At 34.8% G+C, this 21,498-nt stretch overlaps 2 protein-coding genes across 5 annotated transcripts in view; one reads left to right on the forward strand and one right to left on the reverse strand.

Moving 5' to 3' along the window:
- The window catches only part of LOC128233907 (ATP-binding cassette sub-family G member 1-like), a 38,483-nt gene extending 23,109 nt beyond the window's left edge, over positions 1-15,374 (reverse strand). For 2 of the 4 annotated variants that reach the window (XM_052947786.1, XM_052947783.1), the window contains exons 1-2: positions 14,941-15,372; positions 164-281 (exon numbers count right to left, since the gene is read on the reverse strand). In XM_052947786.1, coding sequence (XP_052803746.1) covers positions 164-281; positions 14,941-15,145 — 323 coding nt within the window. In that variant the 5' untranslated portion in view covers positions 15,146-15,372. Of the gene's footprint in view, positions 1-163; positions 282-14,940 lie in introns of all 4 variants that reach the window. The other 2 variants (XM_052947784.1, XM_052947785.1) reach the window with 2 other exon arrangements.
- A 145-nt stretch (positions 15,375-15,519) lies between these two features.
- Positions 15,520-18,595, forward strand: LOC128233805 (RNA-binding protein 7-like). The gene is made up of 3 exons (XM_052947659.1): positions 15,520-15,738; positions 16,574-16,736; positions 17,789-18,595. The coding sequence occupies exons 1-3, from the start codon at positions 15,652-15,654 to the stop codon at positions 18,358-18,360; spliced, it is 822 nt and encodes a 273-aa protein (XP_052803619.1). The 5' UTR covers positions 15,520-15,651; the 3' UTR covers positions 18,361-18,595.
- Positions 18,596-21,498: the final 2,903 nt, after the last annotated feature.

Below are 21,498 nucleotides of genomic sequence, written 5' to 3' on the forward strand. Positions count from 1 at the left end.
CACCTGTAACCAGCCATAATGTTCATGAGGGAATGTAACTTACCTGTAACAAGCCAGGTTGTTCATGCAGGAATGTAACTCACCTGTAACAAGCCAGGTTGTTCATGAGGGAATGCAACTCACCTGTTTCAAATCAGGATGTTATTCAGGAAATTTAACTCACCTGTAACCAGCCAGGATGTTCATGAGAGAACTCTTCCCTGCCCCAGAGGGCCCCATAATGGCTGTCAACTCTCCACATTTGAAGTTACCACAGATTCCCTTCAGAATCTCCTTCCGACCTGGAAAAATAGAATAGTGAATCAGTTTTTTTACTCTATACAGCAGGTAATGTTAAAAGACTTCTTAAGCTTTGAACATTTCTTTCTACTCTACCAAGGATTTTAAATTTTGAAGAAATGTCTGCCAATTTAATTCACCTGACAGGATTTTCAACTGCTATATTCTTAAAGATAAGAAGTCAAAGAAAGATTCAACGTGGTAGCCTAATCTTATATATTAGCTCTACATTTATTCAAATTCCAAATGCTTGGCCATAAAATATAGCTCCACAAATTGTTAATGTGAACAAGGATAAAATGCTGCTGCAACTTAGATTGCTCTAAACCATCAAAATAATTTCCCATCTTGTTTGTACACAAATTCGTCTATATTACTTATGTTTTCAGGAGAATGCCACATTCTTAGCAACATGGGTTTATGATGCTGGGTTGATGGATACAAAGCACCAGAATGAAACTAACATATATACAACAGAGCAAATATATCTTTAATCTAGTACAAGGTTTACCTCTAAGGAATACGACCTTGTAAAACTAGACCTTACTATTTTTTGTAAAAAAGATAACAAACTGGTATCTGCATTTCCTTGCAATATGCACCATTCACATCGAGTATTTATCATTGTTAATTTGTCAGTTTACTCAGCCAATAAAAACTGCATGGATTTACACTTCAGTTTTTTTGTTGTTTTTTTCATTTTACTGACATTTAAGAGTGAACATTATGAATGTAATGCTATTCTAAATGTTCATGTTATTCAGTCGGTATAAAATCATTCACTTCATTGAAATGTATTCTGGTGCATGTTGTATTCCCCAGTGAACATCTATGCAAGTCCCATAATAAAATAAATGGGGTATGAAATGGCAAGCTTAACTTAGATACAGTGGAAACTCACTATAAATTGGATCTCTTATATCTCAAATTTTCTGGTCGTGTCAAACTTTTTCTACAGTCCCGAATTTTTTTCTTCTTATTCTATATAAAATATTTCTGCTTATGTTAATTTTTCTATATCGATTTTTTCGCTATGTCGAAGTCGTATTTCGGTCCCTGTGGTCATATTTCATTTACTTTCAGTGTTCTTTATGTCAAACTGCAGTTGGAATTTGTAGGCACGAAAAAATTCATGATGGTTTGTGGCATGTCACTTGAAATTACTGTATGTGTCAAAATAACAAACTGTCATATTTGCATGATAATCGGTAAGTGTGAATAATAGTTGTTTGTAAGCTCATGGTTTTGGGTTTATGTATAAAACATGGAGATTTTATTGATTTGATGACAATCTGAAATGGGCACAAAAGGATAACTTCAAAAGGTCGTGCAGATATGAGTTCCACTGCTCTAGTTGACCAATTCAGAGGATAACCTGGTATAAAATCCGGGGAAATATCTAAATTGGCCATAGAGATTATTAGGGTTCAAAACAAAAATTGTCATCAAAAACACAAATAATTCAATTTATTATCTTTAATAATAGGTATGCTGTTTTAACGACAGAAATACAATACAAGACTGATTCAATTGCAGATGTAAATAAAGACATAAATTGGACCCAAATGTTTTGGATTTGGTGCTTTTATGGATTTTGGATGTGTCAAATGTTCGTTATCTCAATTTTTTCCTACATCCCGACCATTTCGTTACATAACAATTTTCAACTGTACATGTATACACAAATGAACAATGGGCACCAGTTTATACCTATACTAATTACAGCTATGATTAGGCCAAGAGGTACATATGAAGTAGGCCATCAAATATGACAAGTGGGTTCATTAGTTTAAGTATGATTTGTCCCTGTATTAGTTTGGATTGCATTTCTGTGACATGATGCTCTTCAACTTAGGACAGATTTAATGGTATTTTATTCATGTACATATACTATTATGATATACATGTATCCCATATTTCATCTGGGATGTGTCTCCTTTTCTATTGAACTTTTTTATTCTCCACAAATGTATAGTATGTACGCATAGTTACAGCACAGTTTATTGTCTTTGTGCATTCCCATCTTTTTTTCAAGATATTTCAAACAAATAATACATGGGAGCTTTATACAGGGACAGGACAAAAAACTTAGTTGAAATTGATATGTGGCAAGATGCTCATTCTTTATTCTCGGTTGGCAAAGGCAGAATAACACATGAAAGACATATTGGATATCCGTGTACATCTTTAATGTTTGTGGTTTAACAATGTTAACAAAGTTTCAGTACAAAGCAATCATCTTATAACTAAGACTACAACAATGATTGTTACATGGCAATGCTACAACTTTTTCACAAAGACAGTAATGTACCATTCACAATCAAATACGCTCCTAGTCAGACAGTTTTAATTAATTACTCCAATTGCTATAATGCATGACCTTGATTGAATTGAACCAAACTGTATTGTATGCATGCATGTATTGCAAAATACATACTTCTAAAAAATGCCCTTAAAATATCTTTACTATTTGCTTTGACAATTAATAAAAGATCATAGTTCTAGTTGTTAACATATCTAACAGACTTGCCAAGTTCATGACACAATTATTACAATGGCATAATGTTATGAGAGAAGATTGTAACAATAATTGTCCTAAATTTTAACTTAATGGCTTAGTGCTTAACTGGCATTTCAAACTGAAGTATTAATTTCCACTACATACCTCACACTTTGAATTTCAATAGAATTTATGTAGAGATAAGCAGTGATATAAAAAATAAATTTAATATCAGACTCATGGTCATTCAATATGCAAATTATTACGGTAATCTCCTTTATGCCATGTATTTTTTTTGCCAATATATAATATATCCCGGCTGTCAATTTTTTTTAACAGGAATTAATTTTGATAAATATAATTGAAATATGTGTCTGTTACAAAAGCAAATATCAAAATGTTAATTTTTTGTCGGCAGGGCTACTAAACTCCATATTGAACGACCATGAATGTAATATTTTCCATGTTCTTGTCATATTGCTATATCAAAGAAGCATCAACATTTATTATTCAACAGTCAAATGTTGTGTAATAGATAGCAAAAAATCAGAATCAGAAAAATTCAATTTTTGGGTCACTGGGTTACATGACCTTATGATGTCAACAGTGATATCAAGAAGCAATTTCACATCTATATAGCTGTTGCAAAATGAGTTTCAGTGGGACAAAAAGATCTAACACTTCATCAGGTTTTTTTTTTATCATGCATGATAATGTATAACAATTAGATACAGTATCATTTTCAAATAAAATGACCTCAGCAATTGTTCGACCTAAACTGATAATTAATCTTTTTTTTGCTCCACAAAGTATCATTGCCTCATATTGTTTTATTTCAGCAGAAGAAGCATAATGTATATAAAACAAGAGGCCCAAAAGGGCCTATGCTCTACTGGCATGGCTTTTGTGGTCATATCAAGAGCATGTATGTATGGGTAAAAGGCAACAGACATATGGTTTATGTTTTGTGTTTGGCTTACCTGAAAACGTAGCACGTTCAACATCTGAGCCCAGAAAGTATTGTAAGGAGATTAGTTCCATGAACTATTTTAATATGTGCCAAGTAAAAGTCATCTGACAAAAAAAAAAATGCTTTCAAAACTGTACTCATAGTAAAAATTTCTGTAGTTTTAAAAGTTAAAAAAAGTTGGTCAAAAGGTCAAAGTCAAGGGCATCCTAGGACAACATTGATCAATTTGAACAAACATTCACAATCAATTGTGCTGAGATGGATGCACGAACACACAAAAAGATTGTCAAACCTTTCCAGATTTATGTTTACCAAACCTGTGAACCCTGGGTGTGGCCAGTAATGACACCAGGTGCATAACTTTAACATTCACAACCAATTTTGTTAAGATGAATGCGCAAACTACAGAACTTAAAGCTAAAAAATGGCCTTTGGGCTTTCAACAAGAACAAGGCAGAGTAATTCACAAAATCAGCTGCAGAAGCAAAAAGCAAATTGTCTCTCAAAATCCTAGACTTGCAAATTGTCTCCCTTAACTCTAGACTTGAATTTACATGTACATGTAAACTTGGCTAAAAATAGAATTAGCTCATGCAGACCTGGCTAAAAATAGAGAGCATTTCTTTAAAACTTTCATGGCCCATAATCTAGGCATTCATGGGCGGATCTGGCTGGTTTTCGAAAGGAACCGAGCTCTAATGGATATCTAGATACTGTACAAGTTTCATTGAGATACAATAAAAACTGAAGACTGTATCGTGTTCACAACCAATTGTTTACAACCAATTGTTTACACAATAGCATTTTTTTTATACTATCAAGGGCCATAATCTAGGCATGCATGGGCGGATCTGGCTGGTTTTCGAAAGGAACCCAGCTCTAATGGATATCTAAATACTGTACAAGTTTCATCGAGATACAATCAAAACTGAAGACTGTATCGTGTTCACAAGCAATTGTTTACAGACGCACGAACGCACGACCGCACGGACGCACGGATGCACATACTACGTACACATTACCATCGCATAAGCTCTTCTGGCCTTTGGCCAGTAGAGCTAAAAATTGCGTGGAGATAGGACTAATATCCAAAGCAATCGAAGGCCATGCAACTTTGTTTTTTTAGTTAAGTGTCCTTGTGTGCTTAAGGTTTTGAGCTCCGAAAGCACACGTTTCTTGAAAGCGACAAGAATCATGCAGGTGTTGACCTCTGACAACAAGATGAGTATTGGAATAAGTTTTATCAATACATCAGTCAGAATGCTTGATACCAATAAAATGAAAAATCTCCATCGCAGTGTTCTCCCTTGAGGAGCTGACTCCCATCACCATGTACGAAATTAGCTTGATTCCAGCTGTTACGATTTTATGAAATCATGTATTTTTCCATTTCCATTAAATACCGTTGATTGCCAGCGCCTTCGTTGGAGTCATATAGGGGCCGCACTACTAACGGTAAGTTCAATGTCATGGGTTTGATTGATTTTAAGAGCCCAATCCTTATCTGTAGTAGTTGTGTCAAGAGTTCATGGATTGGAAATGAAAAGTAGGTGGAATATTCCTATATTAACATGTAATATGGCTGCAGGGAAATGGACCGTTATGAATGTTGGATATAAGTTTGAGTTTGTTTGGAATTATTTGAAATAAATGTTTTGTATATAGAGTAACATTTGTAATAGTTTCTATGAATTTAAATGATTTCAAAGTGAAAGTTCAGATATGTCTGAAGTGATAACAGTAAATAGTGGAAAATGACATTTTAAGTTACCTGTGGGGACATTCTGACCGAGTTTAAACATCATTTGACTAATTCATACCAGGATATGGTACCAGACAGAAAACAATGTGACAGACCGACGAAAGTACGGATGGAATGACAGACGGACGGACAACACCAAAACAATATACCCCTTCCATAGTGGCTTGATGACAAAGGCTCATTAAAGTCACAAAAAATAATTTCAACTAGCCAAAATTATATTTTATACATACTTGAAAATGTATATTATCAATATAATACATTGCCATAAACATTAAAGAGATTTGACAAAATTCAAAAATACCCTATACTGTAATGTTTCAGATTACAATTAAATTTTTGAATTTTGTACATCCTGACCAAGTTTAAACCTAATCTGACCAATTATTACCATGATATGGTTCCTGAAAAGACTTTTCTAAGATTTGACCTAGTGACCTAATTTTCGATGATATGTGACCCAGTTTTATATACGTCTAAGATTCCATCAAGGAAAACATTTTGAATAAGTTTCATGAATATTTGACCATGTATAATGCCTCTAGTTTGTTCCAAAGATTTTTCTAAGATTGGACCTAGTGACCTAGTTTTGACCCCATGTGACCCACTTTTACACGTGGTTGAGATTTGATCAAGGAGAACATTCTGACCAAGTATGAACATTTTCTGATCAATGCCTACCAAGATATGGTTCCAGACAGATGGACGGATGTTCTCCCATATCAACCTTTGTTAGGTGTTTTTCCATTACTCCCATTATAACTAGAAGCACCGCAATGCGACGAAACCAGGTTTTTGTTATGGGCAATCAGAAATTATAGCCAATTAATTTGTTGTATGAGTTTATCTTTACTTTTATCAAAAAGAGACGTAACTGAAAATTACTGTTGGCGGAAACCATTTTTCTATTTTTAGTAGTAGTGACCATGACCGTAGCCCCTCCCAACTCAAAAGCAATTCCAAGCTAGCTCTTCACATAAGCTACCTACACACTAAGTTTCATCAATATCTATCAATGCTAACTTATGTTATTGGGCAGAAACCATTTTTCTATTTTTAGTAACAGGCGACCTTATCTTTAGCCCCACCCCCTCAAAAGCAATCCCAAGCTAGCTCTGTACATAAGCTACCTACACACCAAGTTTCATCAATATCGGTCAATGCAAACTAAAGTTATTGGGCAGAAACCATTTTTCTATTTTAAGTAACAGTGACCTTGACCGTAGCCCCTCCCCACTCAAAAGCAATCCCAAGCTAGCTCTTCACATAAGCAACTTACACACCAAGTTTCATCAATATCGGTCAATGCTAACTAAAGTTATTGGGCAGAAACCATTTTTCTATTTTAAGTAACAGTGACCTTGACCTTAGCCCCTCCCCCCTCAATAGCAATCCCAAGCTAGCTCTTCACATAATCTACCTACAAACCAACTTTCATCAATATCTATCAATCCTAACTAAAGTTATTGGGCAGAAACCATTTTTCTATTTTTAGTAACAGGCGACCTTGACCTTAGCCCAAACACCCCTCAAAAGCAATCCCAAGCTAGCTCTTCACATAAGCTACCTACACACCAAGTTTCATCAATATCTATCTATGCTAACTTAAGTTACTGAACAGAAACCAATGTTTGACGCCCGCCCGCCCGCCCAACAACAACCTCATTCTAATAACCCGGTTTTCGTTGAAAACCTGGTTAAAAATATACCCACTAATGCCCTACTAACCCTAACCAACAAGCGCTACCTAACAAAAATTTATTTTCTATAAGGAATGAAGGAATTAGTACCCAATATGTACCCATTCATGTGTGCGTCCGGACGGAGGGAATGACGGACAACGCCAAAACAATATCCCCCTCCCAAAACCTTTCATTCGGAGGGGAATAATTAAAGGAAAGCTATACAAAAACATGTCACATCAAGCTGTCTGCATCAGCAAAATGGTAACATATTTCATGTTGTTATACTAGTATATTGAGGGTCAGACAAATGAAGGTTTCCACCAGTATATCAATTGCTGTACATGTACCAGTTCTCTCAAACATCAATATCAGAATGGATCACCTAATAAGCTGTTTTACACTGACAGTATATGTATATATTTTCATCTATTGAGCAAAAGTGAAATTTGATTTCTTTATCAGATTGTACATTCAGTGAGGATATCTCATACATAAGTTATCAATATCAGATTGGAGACCAACAAGCATAAATCTTAAAATAAATGTATTGTGTACATGTATTTGATTTCAACATTCAAACAAAGGCAGCACAATAAAACCTGAATGTTGACCAAGCCTTACCAAGTATCTACCATTTCTGCTGGGCTTGCGGCTATGTGCTTATTGTGCCAACCCCATATAAACACTTACTAAGAATGATCGATCATCAGATGTAAAGGGTACACCCACACACATGATAGTGTCTAATACATTAGTGTATTCTTTCTGTGGACAATACTATGAAAGCCAACTGTTCACCAATACACCAGTATAATTGCTTGACAATAATGTTCAGCAATTTGACGAGGGAACAACTATTGACCAAAGTACAATGACTTGTACTAAAATGGTAATAAACATTTGATGTCTGACACTAGTCTCTTCCATATTAATGTTCATGTAGATATGAAATTTCAATACAATGTTCTTTGGAAAACTGAAAACTTATACCAACTTTAACCTGTCACCCTAAAATATACAGAATGTAAGTATATTATTATAACTATAAGCTCTGAGCACTCTCACAGATTGACAGTTTTGACAACTTTTTATCTTTGAATGAGCCATTTTTTGTATTCATGTCTGGAACCCAGTGATACAAGGCTGCTGACAAACGATCAGATTGCAGTTTTTCATATTTACATTTTAAAATCCATGTTTTATGGCTTATTTAAGCATTACGAAAAATGAAAGTTTCAGCAGTTTTCCAAACACCTGAGATCTACGTTCTTATAATCGTGATTTATCTTTATAATTACTGATTTGAAGGCATTGATACCAAAATCAGCTGACTCTGAGACAAGAGCTGAACATAAAAAGTCAAAACTTACAGTCCATCTGCGAGAGTGCAGCTTTTAATATAGTTGTTGTTCATTTTTGCTATACTTAACCATTCAATAATTTGGAACAAGCCCAGCAAATAAAACTTCATGTAGCAAGCATGCATACACAAACTGCTTAATAACTCGCTTAAAACAACTAATTAATGACTTCATGGAAATTTAAGTTGTTTGTTTTTGTGAGTGGCTTTCTTAATGAATTAATCAGAATTTTGTTTAGCAAGCCCTTTGGCAGAGTCATGAGCTTAAACACTAAATCTACGAAACTGCTTCATTATAAATGCAAAAAATAACATAGATAAATGTGAAAGGTCAAGAGGGTCAAGACCGCTTGTGCCCAGATTAGGCGAGGAAACAAACATATCTATATCTATTTTATGGCGTCTTGTGTCATTTTGTTTATGTAAAAGTCACTTCAATCATCATAATCCCCCATCCCCATGCATTTAATGATACAATGCATGCCCCTTTCAATCGTTTCTAAGGGGTTATTTTAGCTTTGATTGGATATCATACAATAGGAAAGTGTAATACATCATATATATATATATATATATATATATATATATATATATATATATATATATATCATTTCGTTTTATGCACATACACGTTTAAGGAAAATCATTTTTTTACAAACAACTTCAGCAATAATTCCATTCAAAATGCACCGCTTATCACTTCAGTCGACATATCCCCCATCCCCATGTATTTTAAGTTATAATGCATGCCCCTTTTAATGGCTTCTAAAGGTTTTTCGGTGCTTTGATTAGATATTATACATTAGGCAAGTTTTATGAACATACATTTTTTAATTGTTTAAGGAAAATGATTAATTTTACAAACAACTTTAGCAATGATTCCTTTCAAAATGCAGAGCTTATCAGATGGTCGTTTTCCCGTGGTGAGGACAAACATGTGGTCAGTTAATGTATGTAGAAACTATTTTTAGAATATTGGTCAGTTGAAACTATTTTTATATTATCGGAAATTGTCTGTTCTAAGAATGAGAATTAATGATTGTGCCTTTTCAAGTTTTATTGATAAATAAATGTTTTTTATGTTTTATTTAAGTATCTGTGTAGAAATAGTACTAGTGCTGTTATGAATACTTCACACTCTTTTCTCAATTGTTAAAGCATGCGCAGATAGTCTAATAATGACATAACTGACAGGACCAAATGTGTAAGACTTTATTTGGCATTTTGCCTGCAATTAAATCCAGGTGTTTGTGTGAGACCCATTTATTAACTACAGGTTCAGTAATGGTAATGTTTTATCTGCTGAATAGATGTAGACTTTAAAAAACATTTTGTGTCTTTTCTGCTTGAAAAAAACCAAATAAAAGCAAATGTGGAAGATTCACTTAATTTGGGGTGCTAAATATACGACTACATTACAACATGTACATGATATAACATCTGTGCAGGGTAGTACAGTTTCAGTTATAATAATGGGACCAAACTGTACACCCAAATAACTACAGCATACAAATCCTTCCACTTGGGTAACCATGACAAAAATAAATTTGCATTAACTTTCTAAAGATTAAGAAATAAGGAAAACATTCAAACTATATAAAGTTAATGAGTCTTCAGCAAGCAGTCGTGCACATTTCATGACGCTTATTAAACTTTTGATGTTTCAACCTTATAAATTATTCATTAGGTAATACAAATTATTTTTTCTAAAAACAAGGTCACCATACCAGGGATGTCTGTCCACAGTTTACACGCAATCTAAACAGAATTATCAGAACACTAATAAACTATAGATTTAGAAAAATCTGAAAATACTACTGCTAAATATTTGGGAGATATACAGACGCCTTAGTCTCTGTAGGAGCTCTCACAATCATTATACAATAAAATATATCTATATTTGTCTATATAATATATATCATACATATGAAGACTTTCACAATTATACCCTTTAATTACATATGATAAATAAACCAAGTAATCTTCATGTAATTACAGACTTGAAACTCTAAAAAATCTGGAATAACTGTAAGATAACTTATAGATAAAGAAGTATTTTTATAAAAATAATCATTGTTCCCCTGTCAGTGTGCCTCACTTAAAGCTTTAACATTGAGGTGTATTATATAAAAAAATGTAAAAATATTTTGTTGATGTAAGGGGGAGGGGGGGAGGGGGGCAGGGGTCATGTTTATCTCTACTTAGTGACATAAACCACGTGGTCTTCGTCTGGTGTGATGGGGGTATCAGTGACATAAACCATGGTCTTTGTCTGGTGTGATGGGGTATCAGTGACATCAACCATGGTCTTCATGGTCTTCGTCTGGTGTGATGGGGGTATCAATGACATAAACCATGGTCTTCGTCTGGTGTGATGGGGTATCAGTGACATAAACCATGATCTTCGTCTGGTGTGATGGGGTATCAGTGACATAAACCATGGTCTTCATGGTCTTCGTCTGGTGTGATGGGGGTATAAGTGACATAAACCATGGTCTTCATGGTCTTCGTCTGGTGTGATGGGGGTATCAGTGACGTAAACCATGGTCTTCATGGTCTTCGTCTGGTGTGATGGGGGTATAAGTGACGTAAACCATGGTCTTCGTCTGGTGAGATGGGGGTATCAGTGACATAAACCATGGTCTTCATGGTGTTTGTCTGGTGTGATGGGGGTATCAGTGACATAAACCATGGTCTTCATGGTGTTCGTCTGGTGTGATGGGGGTATAAGTGACGTAAACCATGGTCTTCATGGTGTGATGGGGGTATCAGTGACGTAAACCATGATCTTCATGGTCTTCGTCTGGTGTGATGGGGGTATAAGTGACGTAAACCATGGTCTTCATGGTGTTCGTCTGGTGTGATGGGGGTATCAGTGACATAAACCATGGTCTTCATGGTCTTCGTCTGGTGTGATGGGGGTATAAGTGACGTAAACCATGATCTTCATGGTCTTCGTCTGGTGTGATGGGGGTATCAGTGACATAAACCATGGTCTTCATGGTCTTCGTCTGGTGTGATGGGGGTATAAGTGACGTAAACCATGGTCTTCATGGTGTTCGTCTGGTGTGATGGGGGTATCAGTGATGTAAACCATGGTCTTCATGGTGTTCGTCTGGTGTGATGGGGGTATCAGTGACATAAGCCATGGTCTTCATGGTGTTTGTCTGGTGTGATGGGGGTATCAGTGACGTAAATCCAATAACTAAGTCAAATGTTGAAGCCGATTTTATACTGTGATCAGAACAGTTAGAATCTATACTCACCCTTTTGCTCCTTTATTAATATGGCTGCCCACTGTTATACATGTAGAATGGTTATTTTTAGCATATTTTGATGTATTTTGGGCCATTCATTAAAAAAACATGATTATTTCAATTCGCTTAGGTATGGCCAATGAAGGTTTAATAAATTTAAAGTACCGGTATGCTTCGCTTAAAACTAGCTCTTTTCAGATACCTACAATATGCAACAGTGTGATGATATTGAACATCAAATAAAGGATGTCTTTGAATGAAAAAAATCTCTAAAAATTCACGTATGTAGAGCTGGAACATAAATAAAGGCACGATTACCTAATTTAATATTTGCATATTGTGCAATAAAAAATAGGCAGATTCATATATTTCTATATTGACCAGGGTCGTTCAGATTACATCGTAACTCAGGTGATCTTGGCATCTTGAAATCTGCATTTATTACTGATCATATCTGAAAGAAGTTTCAAAGATATGGTTGTATGTGGCAATATTTTGTCATCTGATCCGATCAAACTACTGTAAGTGAAGATATGTACATTGTACTAGCATATCTTGTATCAATGATGTCAAGTGTTTATCGCTTCATTAAAATCAAATCTGGTTATTTAACAACATGATTATTTGAACAGAGAGTATTGATAATCATATAGTCGCAGGATGTCAGGCAACAGTTTTATCTTCATCATCAATACAATGAACCTTCGCAGTTATTGTCTGATAATAACAACATGTCTCATCAGTTTCATATAAGATACCATTCCCTGAATTCCTCCTACCAATCCCATAATATCAAACACTTTTTAATCACATTAAGTCTTCTTTGACATTGTGTTCCTTTGTTAAGAATGCATGTGCGCCTAGGTCTATCGAGCTCCATGAGCAAAAAGATAATTTTGGTATTGAAGCCAAAATAAACCTAACTTTTTTTGATTTCCGATGCCTCTTGAAAGACAACAATGATCCATACCGCAGTCAAACATACTCAATTCCAATGATATTCTTGAAAAGGTAAGCGTAAAGTGACCCTTGGCTATCCTTTTGCCATTGAACACAGTGCCATTCATGATTCAATGGTATCACAATGATTTTTGGGGGAAACAGGTTTACCATAATTATACCAATAAAATGGTAACATTCAACACAGGTTACATGTTTTTGTGTGGAGCAATTTCTCTGGCAACCAAATATTTTGCTGCTAGGGTCCAAAAGGGCTATAAAAATGCCCTTCATTGGTAGACATTGCAATTTGACTCAGAAGCAACTTTCCCATCACTCTCTGGAAAAGTTGTCCAAGCCAGTTTTAAAGAGTCGTCACCTGGCATAGGATTTTAACATCCTATTGATCAGAAAGATTTCAATAACATAATAAAATCAATAATGTTACCTCAGTTACCACTCAAAATGTTCTGACAATGTCAGAATGGGATGTGTTTTTTATTTAATACTGTTTGGTGTTTCTTTCATTTAAAGACCTGAAATTGTTTTGACAAGTTTTTTTAATAAGAATTTATAAAATGTATCAAATGTTTTAAGTTACCCAAAGACTGTGAGATAAAAGTCTGACTTATATTATCTTTCAAATTTCGATTATTTGACAACCTTACCTAAAATTTCTTCCTGTTTATGACTCGATCTCGAAACAAAATATTTGCTCGTATTTTGGAAATTTCATGAAGCAAATTGTTTTTTCTTCATATTTGTCAATTAGGAAAAAGCCCTGCGAAGTTAACCAATTTCACAAGTTATTTTCATTTAACTTACACATGTCCATTTTCTTACTGCGAACTACTTTTGTACAGATTGATCATATCATGCACAGGTAGCAACCTTTAAATATGGCCTAAATCACAACCCTGAACTCAAACAACTTTTTTCATCAATAAACCATAAGGCCCCAACACAGGGTACATTTAGTCTAAAATAATAGACGTGTTATACGGGATTCTTCCAATCCCTAACGTCTAAACAGGTTTGTGCAAAAAACGGGGGGATTTGAAAAATATTGAAATTGTATTAAGTGAAGTATTTTATGGTTGAAATTGATAATAAAGGTTTATATTCATATTTTACCATGGAAGTGCAAAGCTACTTTGCAAAAAAACAAGCATTTAATGCATTAAAACACATTATTTACCTTTCCAATAAAACAAAAGTTGACTGACACAGACAACAATTATGCCAAGCGGAACAACTCGATCCAATAGTAATAACTCGGCCACCTCCGACAAGCTTCGAGATAGACCTCGTAAATACAATCGTAACGACTCAGCCATGGACGGAATGTTCGGATTGTTGTAAAATTGTGAACTGCAGCTTCATGTATACATCCAGTGTTTTTTTTCAATTTTAGGGGAATGGGGCCAGGGCCCGTCAGGAGGGGAAAATCGCGTCGTAAAAGGGCAAAAAGGGGAAAATGTATAAATGCAAAAATCATTAAAGCTTTGCCTTCCTCTTTAATAAATTGATCATGGGACGCTTGTTTTTTCGTATAATCGTAATATAATTAATTTTCCGAGCGCTTGAACGATACCGATCAATCAAGGGAGACTAGCACGTATGATCACTACGTGTAAAATGCGGCGCCAAACTGCGTTTACCGTATTGAAAAGTGCCGTAATTACGATCGGCAAAGTTATTTTAGAGGACGATTTTGACATCGTCGGGAGGGGAATTTTTTTACTGAAATAGGGGAAAAATATATACTTTTTGGAGAGGGGAATGGGGCCGAATTTCGGCCCCAAATCAGGCCTAAAAAAAACACTGACATCGTTATGTTTTGACAGAATGAAATGAAGAAAACCCCGTCAACCACATAATTATTCGTTGAATATTTCTTTTTTGTGTACGGAACTAATATAAAAAAATAACCTAATCTGGTAACATTTCTTGTTTTTATGATATTTAATAGACGCAATATCGGAATAACTACCCACTTTTCTTACAAAACAATTTGTACGTGAAGGATTTGCCAAATCAAAAATCGTAAAAAAATTCGTCAACGTACAATTATTTGGACTAAGGGTACATTATGCTTGCATTTGCAAAAGGGTTAAGTATTAAAATAAAGGTGCAATATATGGATACTAAATGAAGATGAAAAATATTCCAAAACATTTAAATATACCTTTATGGTGTCCATCCTTGACTGAGTATTTCAGATCTCTAAATTCAATATCAAAATGTCTTTTCTTAGGAAGGTCATATTTGCTTTTAGGTCCAATGTTTAGACTTTGATCATTTGGTTTCGAAAATCCAGCACTTTTGGACTGCCTTAAAATTTTGTCATTATTCAAAGGTATATGACAATGAACTGATAATAGTTCAGCCATTCTTAAAGAAATGGCTTACACAGTAATAGATCTATTCTAACACCAAATATGTCATTCTCTTTTGTTCATCACATCAGGTCAGCCATTATTCAATTGATTTCCTCTTCTATTTATGGACAAATCCATCTTTCACGGGGTACATAATGCATGTTTTTGTATCATTGTTTAAAGATAATCTTAAATAATGTGTATAATTCACTACTACATTGATGTGGAAACATAAAGTTCTACATAAACCATACCCGACTATGCAAATTTTATTAAAACATATGTTGTGTATTTGTTTACTTAATATTGTCTCCCCTCTTTAATTTGGATTCACCCAAAAACGTAAACACTGCCATGTGACAGGAAGCTCATGGTTCCCTGCGAAAATTGGGAACCAACTAACATACGGATATCATTTGTTTTTGTCCCAAGAAAATAACTGGCGAATATTTTCGGTTTTGTTTTGTTACAAAAACATTAAATCTTTTAAAACTATCTGGTAATGCAAAAAGTCCACCATGTCTGTTGATGTTGACAGAACTCTGTGGGTGGGTAATTTATCTGAGAAGGTGACAGACGAACTCCTATATGAACTTTTTCTTCAGGTAGGAATCTAGGTTACATTTGAGGTTACACACCACTAACTCTCACCAAAATGTTGAGGAATCAAACGTATTATTACATAAAATGTGTAAAATGCTTCTATATTTGAAAAAGTGGATAACATTTACTTATGTTATAACATGAATACATGGCTGTTTTTGGCTATTTCGTTACTAAAAACTTAGATGTCATGTGTACATGCAAACAGCTTTTTCCAAGCCAACTGCAATTGCAAACAAGACTTGCCAACTTGTCATCCAAGTTCATGTTCACTGAAGAAACCAGAAGCTCAACATCTACTCATTTTGAAAGAAACTTTGCTGGCGCTGTTATGGTACAAAAGAAGAAATATGTAAAATATGTAACTTTCAAATGATAGCAGTTATATAAATACAACTTCAAGCATTCACAGGAAAACTACGTCAATATGTCACCACACAGTAACTGTTATAGTTTAAAAACAGAGTAATTAATAACATTAAATTTGAGGTATATATATAGAAGCAATTGACTGTTGCATTCGTATAAAAACAGCCCAAAAACAATCTTGAGTAAATGATGTATAAATGTGAACTTATAACAGAGTAGACATTTACATTGGTCAAGGTAGTTACAAGTACAGCTGCTCTTTGTTCTGATCTAGACTATCTATCTTGATCTTTCTTCCATTAATGTGAAACACTTTCATGGTCATAAACATTTGCCAATGAACAGCAGAGTTGAAGAAACAGAGTGAGATACATGAAGATCTGGGTGCTATACTCTAGCCTTTCATCCTCACCTAAGGCTTTGGGAACAGCTCTTTGTAGTCCACTCTGCTCTTTTTTCTGTTTTCAGGCTGGACCGCTTGAGAAAGTCTCCATTGCAAAGGAAAGAGATGGGAGATTGAAGGGGTTTGCATTCATCACCTTCCAACACAATGCTTCAGTGCCCTATACCATACAGCTTTTTGAAGGCTCCCAGCTTCATGGCAGGCCACTTAAACTGCAGTGCAGACCAGGTAAACTCCATTCTCCTGCATGTTTTATGGTAAAGCTACACTCAAAGTAGTTGTTTATGTGAGATGTTCATCTGCATTTTAAGGACGAGGACTTAAAGATGCACTCTTACTCCCAAATAAGATTTACTGAAATTAATAATATTGTTTTAATATTCCAAAAAGGATGAATAAATATCAAAAACAATGGGTCTTATGAAGGATACCGAGTTTAATTTGAAAGAAATGAGCATAAAACACGGTATTGCTACCTTATAAGACTATAATAGACCACAGTAAATCTTTTAGCATTCACCAATCATTTAATATTTTTGTGATTTCTGCTATCGAATACACGGTTACAATCTTGTAATCAGTAATTAATACTTTCCATAAATGCATTATTTAGTAAGTAGTTAAAGTTTAGTCAGTCAAATTGAATGTTTGTTATACATGTGTATGTAATGATTTTGAATAAGTGTGTCACTTTAATTTGTAAGTTACCTACAAAATCATGCTGTTTGGCATTCCTTCTAACACAGAAATTTCAAATTTAAGTTTTTTTGATTAACAGTAATAATATCTTTGAAATTTCATCGGTTGTTTAAACAAAATCTCAGAAATATTACTTCTGTTGCACCATTCTGGGACTGATGCTGTAGCCTTTCTGATCAGGAACAACACTTCTTTTTAAAAAAAAATGACTAGAACAAAATGCATAGAAATGAACAGGAATGCTTTAAAAAATATGAGACATGAGAATGTGATCAAGTTTGTTCCTGAATACATTTATGATGAACTCTTCCATAATACAGGAACAGTTTGAGGGTCCAATTTGTTCATAATACAATTAAAAAGGATCTTTTTTTTCAAAATTTAAGTTGGGCATTATATTTTTACAGACTAGTTTGAGGAAAAGTATATGTTTTAGCATTTGGATGGGGCAAAACTTCGCCCGTAAATTGGTCAAAACCCTTACTTTACTTCATTCATGGAAGAAGCATGTTTTGTTCTATTCTTTAATTTCATTTAATATAACAATTATAAGGCTGTATGCTTCTTTACGTTTTTTTCAGGCTCTATACATCAGCAACAACAGCAACAACAGCAGCAACTGATGATGAACATGAGAAACCCCTACCAGCAGAGCTCTCCAATTCCACAGAACCCGTACATGAACCCAAACATGCCCATGATGCGCATTAATAGCCGGCCACAGAACCCGTACATTGGCAACCAGTCACCAATCCCACCCCAGCCAAACTTTCAGCGCTCACATACATGGCACGGTGGTGAGATGAACTCCCTGTCTGATAACGAGCAATCTGGTACCCGGGATGGGAGGGACGGGTCGCGAGATCGGGACAATGGAAGTAGTAGAGAACGTCACACCGATAGAGGCAGACATAGGCATACTGACAGGGATCGAGATAATTCTGGTCGAGACAGGTCAGGCAGCAGGAACTGGAATGAGGATTATAGAGGGTCACAGAGCCCCAGTAGTTACAGGGATGGATATGACAATAGTGGTCATGACCTGCAAGCCAAGAGACAACGAGTGTTGGAAAAGACTGACAGACTGAAGGAAAGTTATCACCGGGGAAACAGACACCAGCATGGTCATGATAGAAAGAGGGGAAGATATTGAGTTTGCAATGTAAAAGTGTATCCTGATATATGTGTTCATTATTTTGTAAGGTGTACAATTGTTTTTAACATTCTTCCTTTCGTGAAGTGAGCCAAAATTAGTTCGATAACTTTGACTACATGTCACAAACAAACTTCATTTAAAACAGAAATTGATCATGCCAAATAGAACAGGGAAAACAATGTTGAAATGTGTGTTTCGGTATACTTCTCCAATAAAAGTGATTTTGCTTCATGCACACTTTTTGCACAAGGAACTGCATGGCAAATTTTAAACAAGATTTTACCAACTTATCAATTCAGTGATCCTCTATGAAAGTTATTGGAAAATTGTTATCTTGGTTAATTTCCCCAACAATACCAGTATATGGAAAAAGGCTCATAGTTATGAAAGCCCAGTTATACAACATTGACATTTTGTCACCACTGCTTTATTTGATAAGCTGCAGGATGTTGTCATATGTTTTCTGACTAAGTAAGACTTTTTCATATAATTTATTCAACCATATTACAAAACCGAGGAGGAGCTGTAAAGTGGCCCCTTTACCTGCCTGTTTGAAGATGATGTTACATGTGTACAAATGCCTCTGGTTTTGAGAAAATACAATAATTATCTTACAAAGAACACCTAACTTTTTAGCACTATTATTATTATTATCAGTTTTTTATTTTAATATAACTTAATAATACATCCTTATTACGGGTATCACATTTTGTCTTTTGTGGCATTTATAGTTAACATTTTATCTAGATAATGTTACACACAGAAATAATATTGCAGCAGTGATTAGCATAAGATGACGAAAAGTGTCATGCCCATGAACTGGGTCTTCAGCTTTCAAGGTCAAGGTCACTATGTACCACAGATTTTTTCAGTTATGTAAATATGTTTGGAAATAATTTAGCTCCTTATTGTGATGACCATAAGATTATAACGCCCACATGACTAGGGTCTCTAGCTTCAATGTCATGGTCAGTGCGCATCTCAGAACTTTGTCAGATTTGCTATATAAGCCTTACTGATTACTGTGGTTTGTGTCTTCACAGGTCCATAATGTTAATAAGGGTCTGGATTTCACATATCCTCCATAAGATCAGGAAATGTTGTATCAGGTGAGATATATTGCGACCTTACACTGAAAGCAACAATTTGATTGTAGATTTTCGAAAAACCTACCAAAGTCTTAATGCGAACATAACATCATGACGTTGTTGAAAAGTTATTTCACTGTTTGAAGCATTGAAGCATACATGCCATATTTTCAGGAGACCATTCAGGGGGATTTGTTCAGAAAGGCTGAAAATTCAGGCGGATTTTGGTAGTATTCAGGGTGATTTTTTAGCAGGTTTAAGTTGGTGAAATTTCTTAGTATTTTTAAACGCGAAAGTATGAAAAAAATTATTAACATATATTTTGCTATGAAAACCTCTAACTTTTTCATTATACAGAATTATTTTATGTCATGATTTATCATATTCTTATGATACACTGTCATGTCATACTGTAATACTGTAAATTAAATTTAACTTCCTGAGACACTAAGAGAATGGAATGAAAATTATTAATTTCTTCCTTTTCCAAAATAATAATATTTCTTTGCCTTTGATCATTACTTCAAATTAATTGATCACTTGTTGTTAAGGTTTTCTTTTGGCATTTATCAAACCTTTTTTTAAACAGTTTTACCCATGCATAGTTGTTTCTTTACATTCAGTTTTACTCACATACTGTGGTTTCACTTTGTCATTATTGCCTGATGTAAAATATAAAAAAAATAATATTTTAATTTTTTTTTTTAAATTCCGGGGGATTTTTATCTCCCGCCGGGAGACCGGGGAATGGATCGAAATTCCGGGGTTTTTTCCCCCCCCCCCCGCCGGGGGATATGGCATGTATGATTGAAGTATCATTTTTGGCTTGACTATTTGAAGAATAAGGAGGCTTTACTTCTTGCACCTGTGTCAGCGTTGGGTTCAAGTCTTAGAGCAAGTTGGAATTTTCACTTATTACTCCAATACCTTTCATTCAATTCACTTATTATTTCACAAAGTTGTTCAGGAGCATCATACAATGAGGTTACACACCTCCATACTATCCTTAATACAAATTATGGCCCCTGATTGACCTGAGTTAGAGTTTTAGGACACACTGTGTCAGGTTAAAATTTTAGGATAAGTTGGGATTTTTACTTAAAACGTTTGTACCCTTCATTCTATTGCATTAATACTTAACACAATGATTAAAACCATCTTACAATATGAATAAGGAAACATAACACCATTTCATCCTAAATACAAATTATGGCCCCTGGTTGATTTAGGAACTTGGGCTTGAGTTTAAGGGCACATTTTGTGTGTTTAAAGGTAAGGGCAAGTAGGGATTTTCACTAACTACTTCTATGCCCTTGATTCAATTTACTTAATACTTCACATAGTTACCCATATTATTACCCATAACACCGTATTAACCCTAATTATAGATTATGGCCCTTGATTGACTTTTTAGCTCGACTTTTCGAAAAATAAGGAGGGCTTTTTCACTTATAAGTCCAATACCCTTCATTCAATTCCCTTAATACTTCACACAGTTGTTCATGGCCATCACATAATGAGGTTAGTTAACTAGATATTATCCTTTATACAAATTATGGCCCCTGATTGACTTTGGAACTTGGGTTAAAGTTTAAGGGCAGGTTGTGATATTTATTAATAACTTCTATACCCTTCATTCAATTGACTTAAAACTTGCACAATTAATGATGACCATCTTACAATAAGGGTACATAACTCCATTTAAAGCCTAAATACCAGTTATGGCCCTTGATTTACTTTTTTTTTAAATTTTCTTTTGATTTCTTTTGACAAGCATATTTTTATATTCTAAACCAGATTTTCACAAAGGGATAACAAGTTTTAAGAATGACTTGTGTCATTGTTTGGGCTGGCTGGTGGGAGGGCAGCGTCACAGTCACCTTGTGTATTGAATAAATTTAGCTAGGTTTGACATCTATTGACCAAACTTGGTATATAGGAAGAGGTTATAGAGACCTTTCATGAGATTGCGTTTGAGGCCCACAGGATCAAGGTCAAGGTCAAAGTTATTATTAATAGAAAAATGGTTGGTATTGAATAACTTAAG

The sequence above is a fragment of the Mya arenaria genome, chromosome 5, assembly GCF_026914265.1.
Source record: "Mya arenaria isolate MELC-2E11 chromosome 5, ASM2691426v1".
Lineage (NCBI taxonomy): Eukaryota > Metazoa > Mollusca > Bivalvia > Myida > Myidae > Mya > Mya arenaria.

Coding starts and splice junctions, on each gene's coding strand:
- LOC128233805 (XM_052947659.1), top strand. CDS start 15,652: ATGTCTGTTGATGTTGACAGAACTCTGTGGGTGGGTAATTTATCTGAG. Junction 15,739..16,573: donor TATATGAACTTTTTCTTCAG/GTAGGAATCTAG, acceptor TTCTGTTTTCAG/GCTGGACCGCTTGAGAAAGT. Junction 16,737..17,788: donor TAAACTGCAGTGCAGACCAG/GTAAACTCCATT, acceptor CGTTTTTTTCAG/GCTCTATACATCAGCAACAA.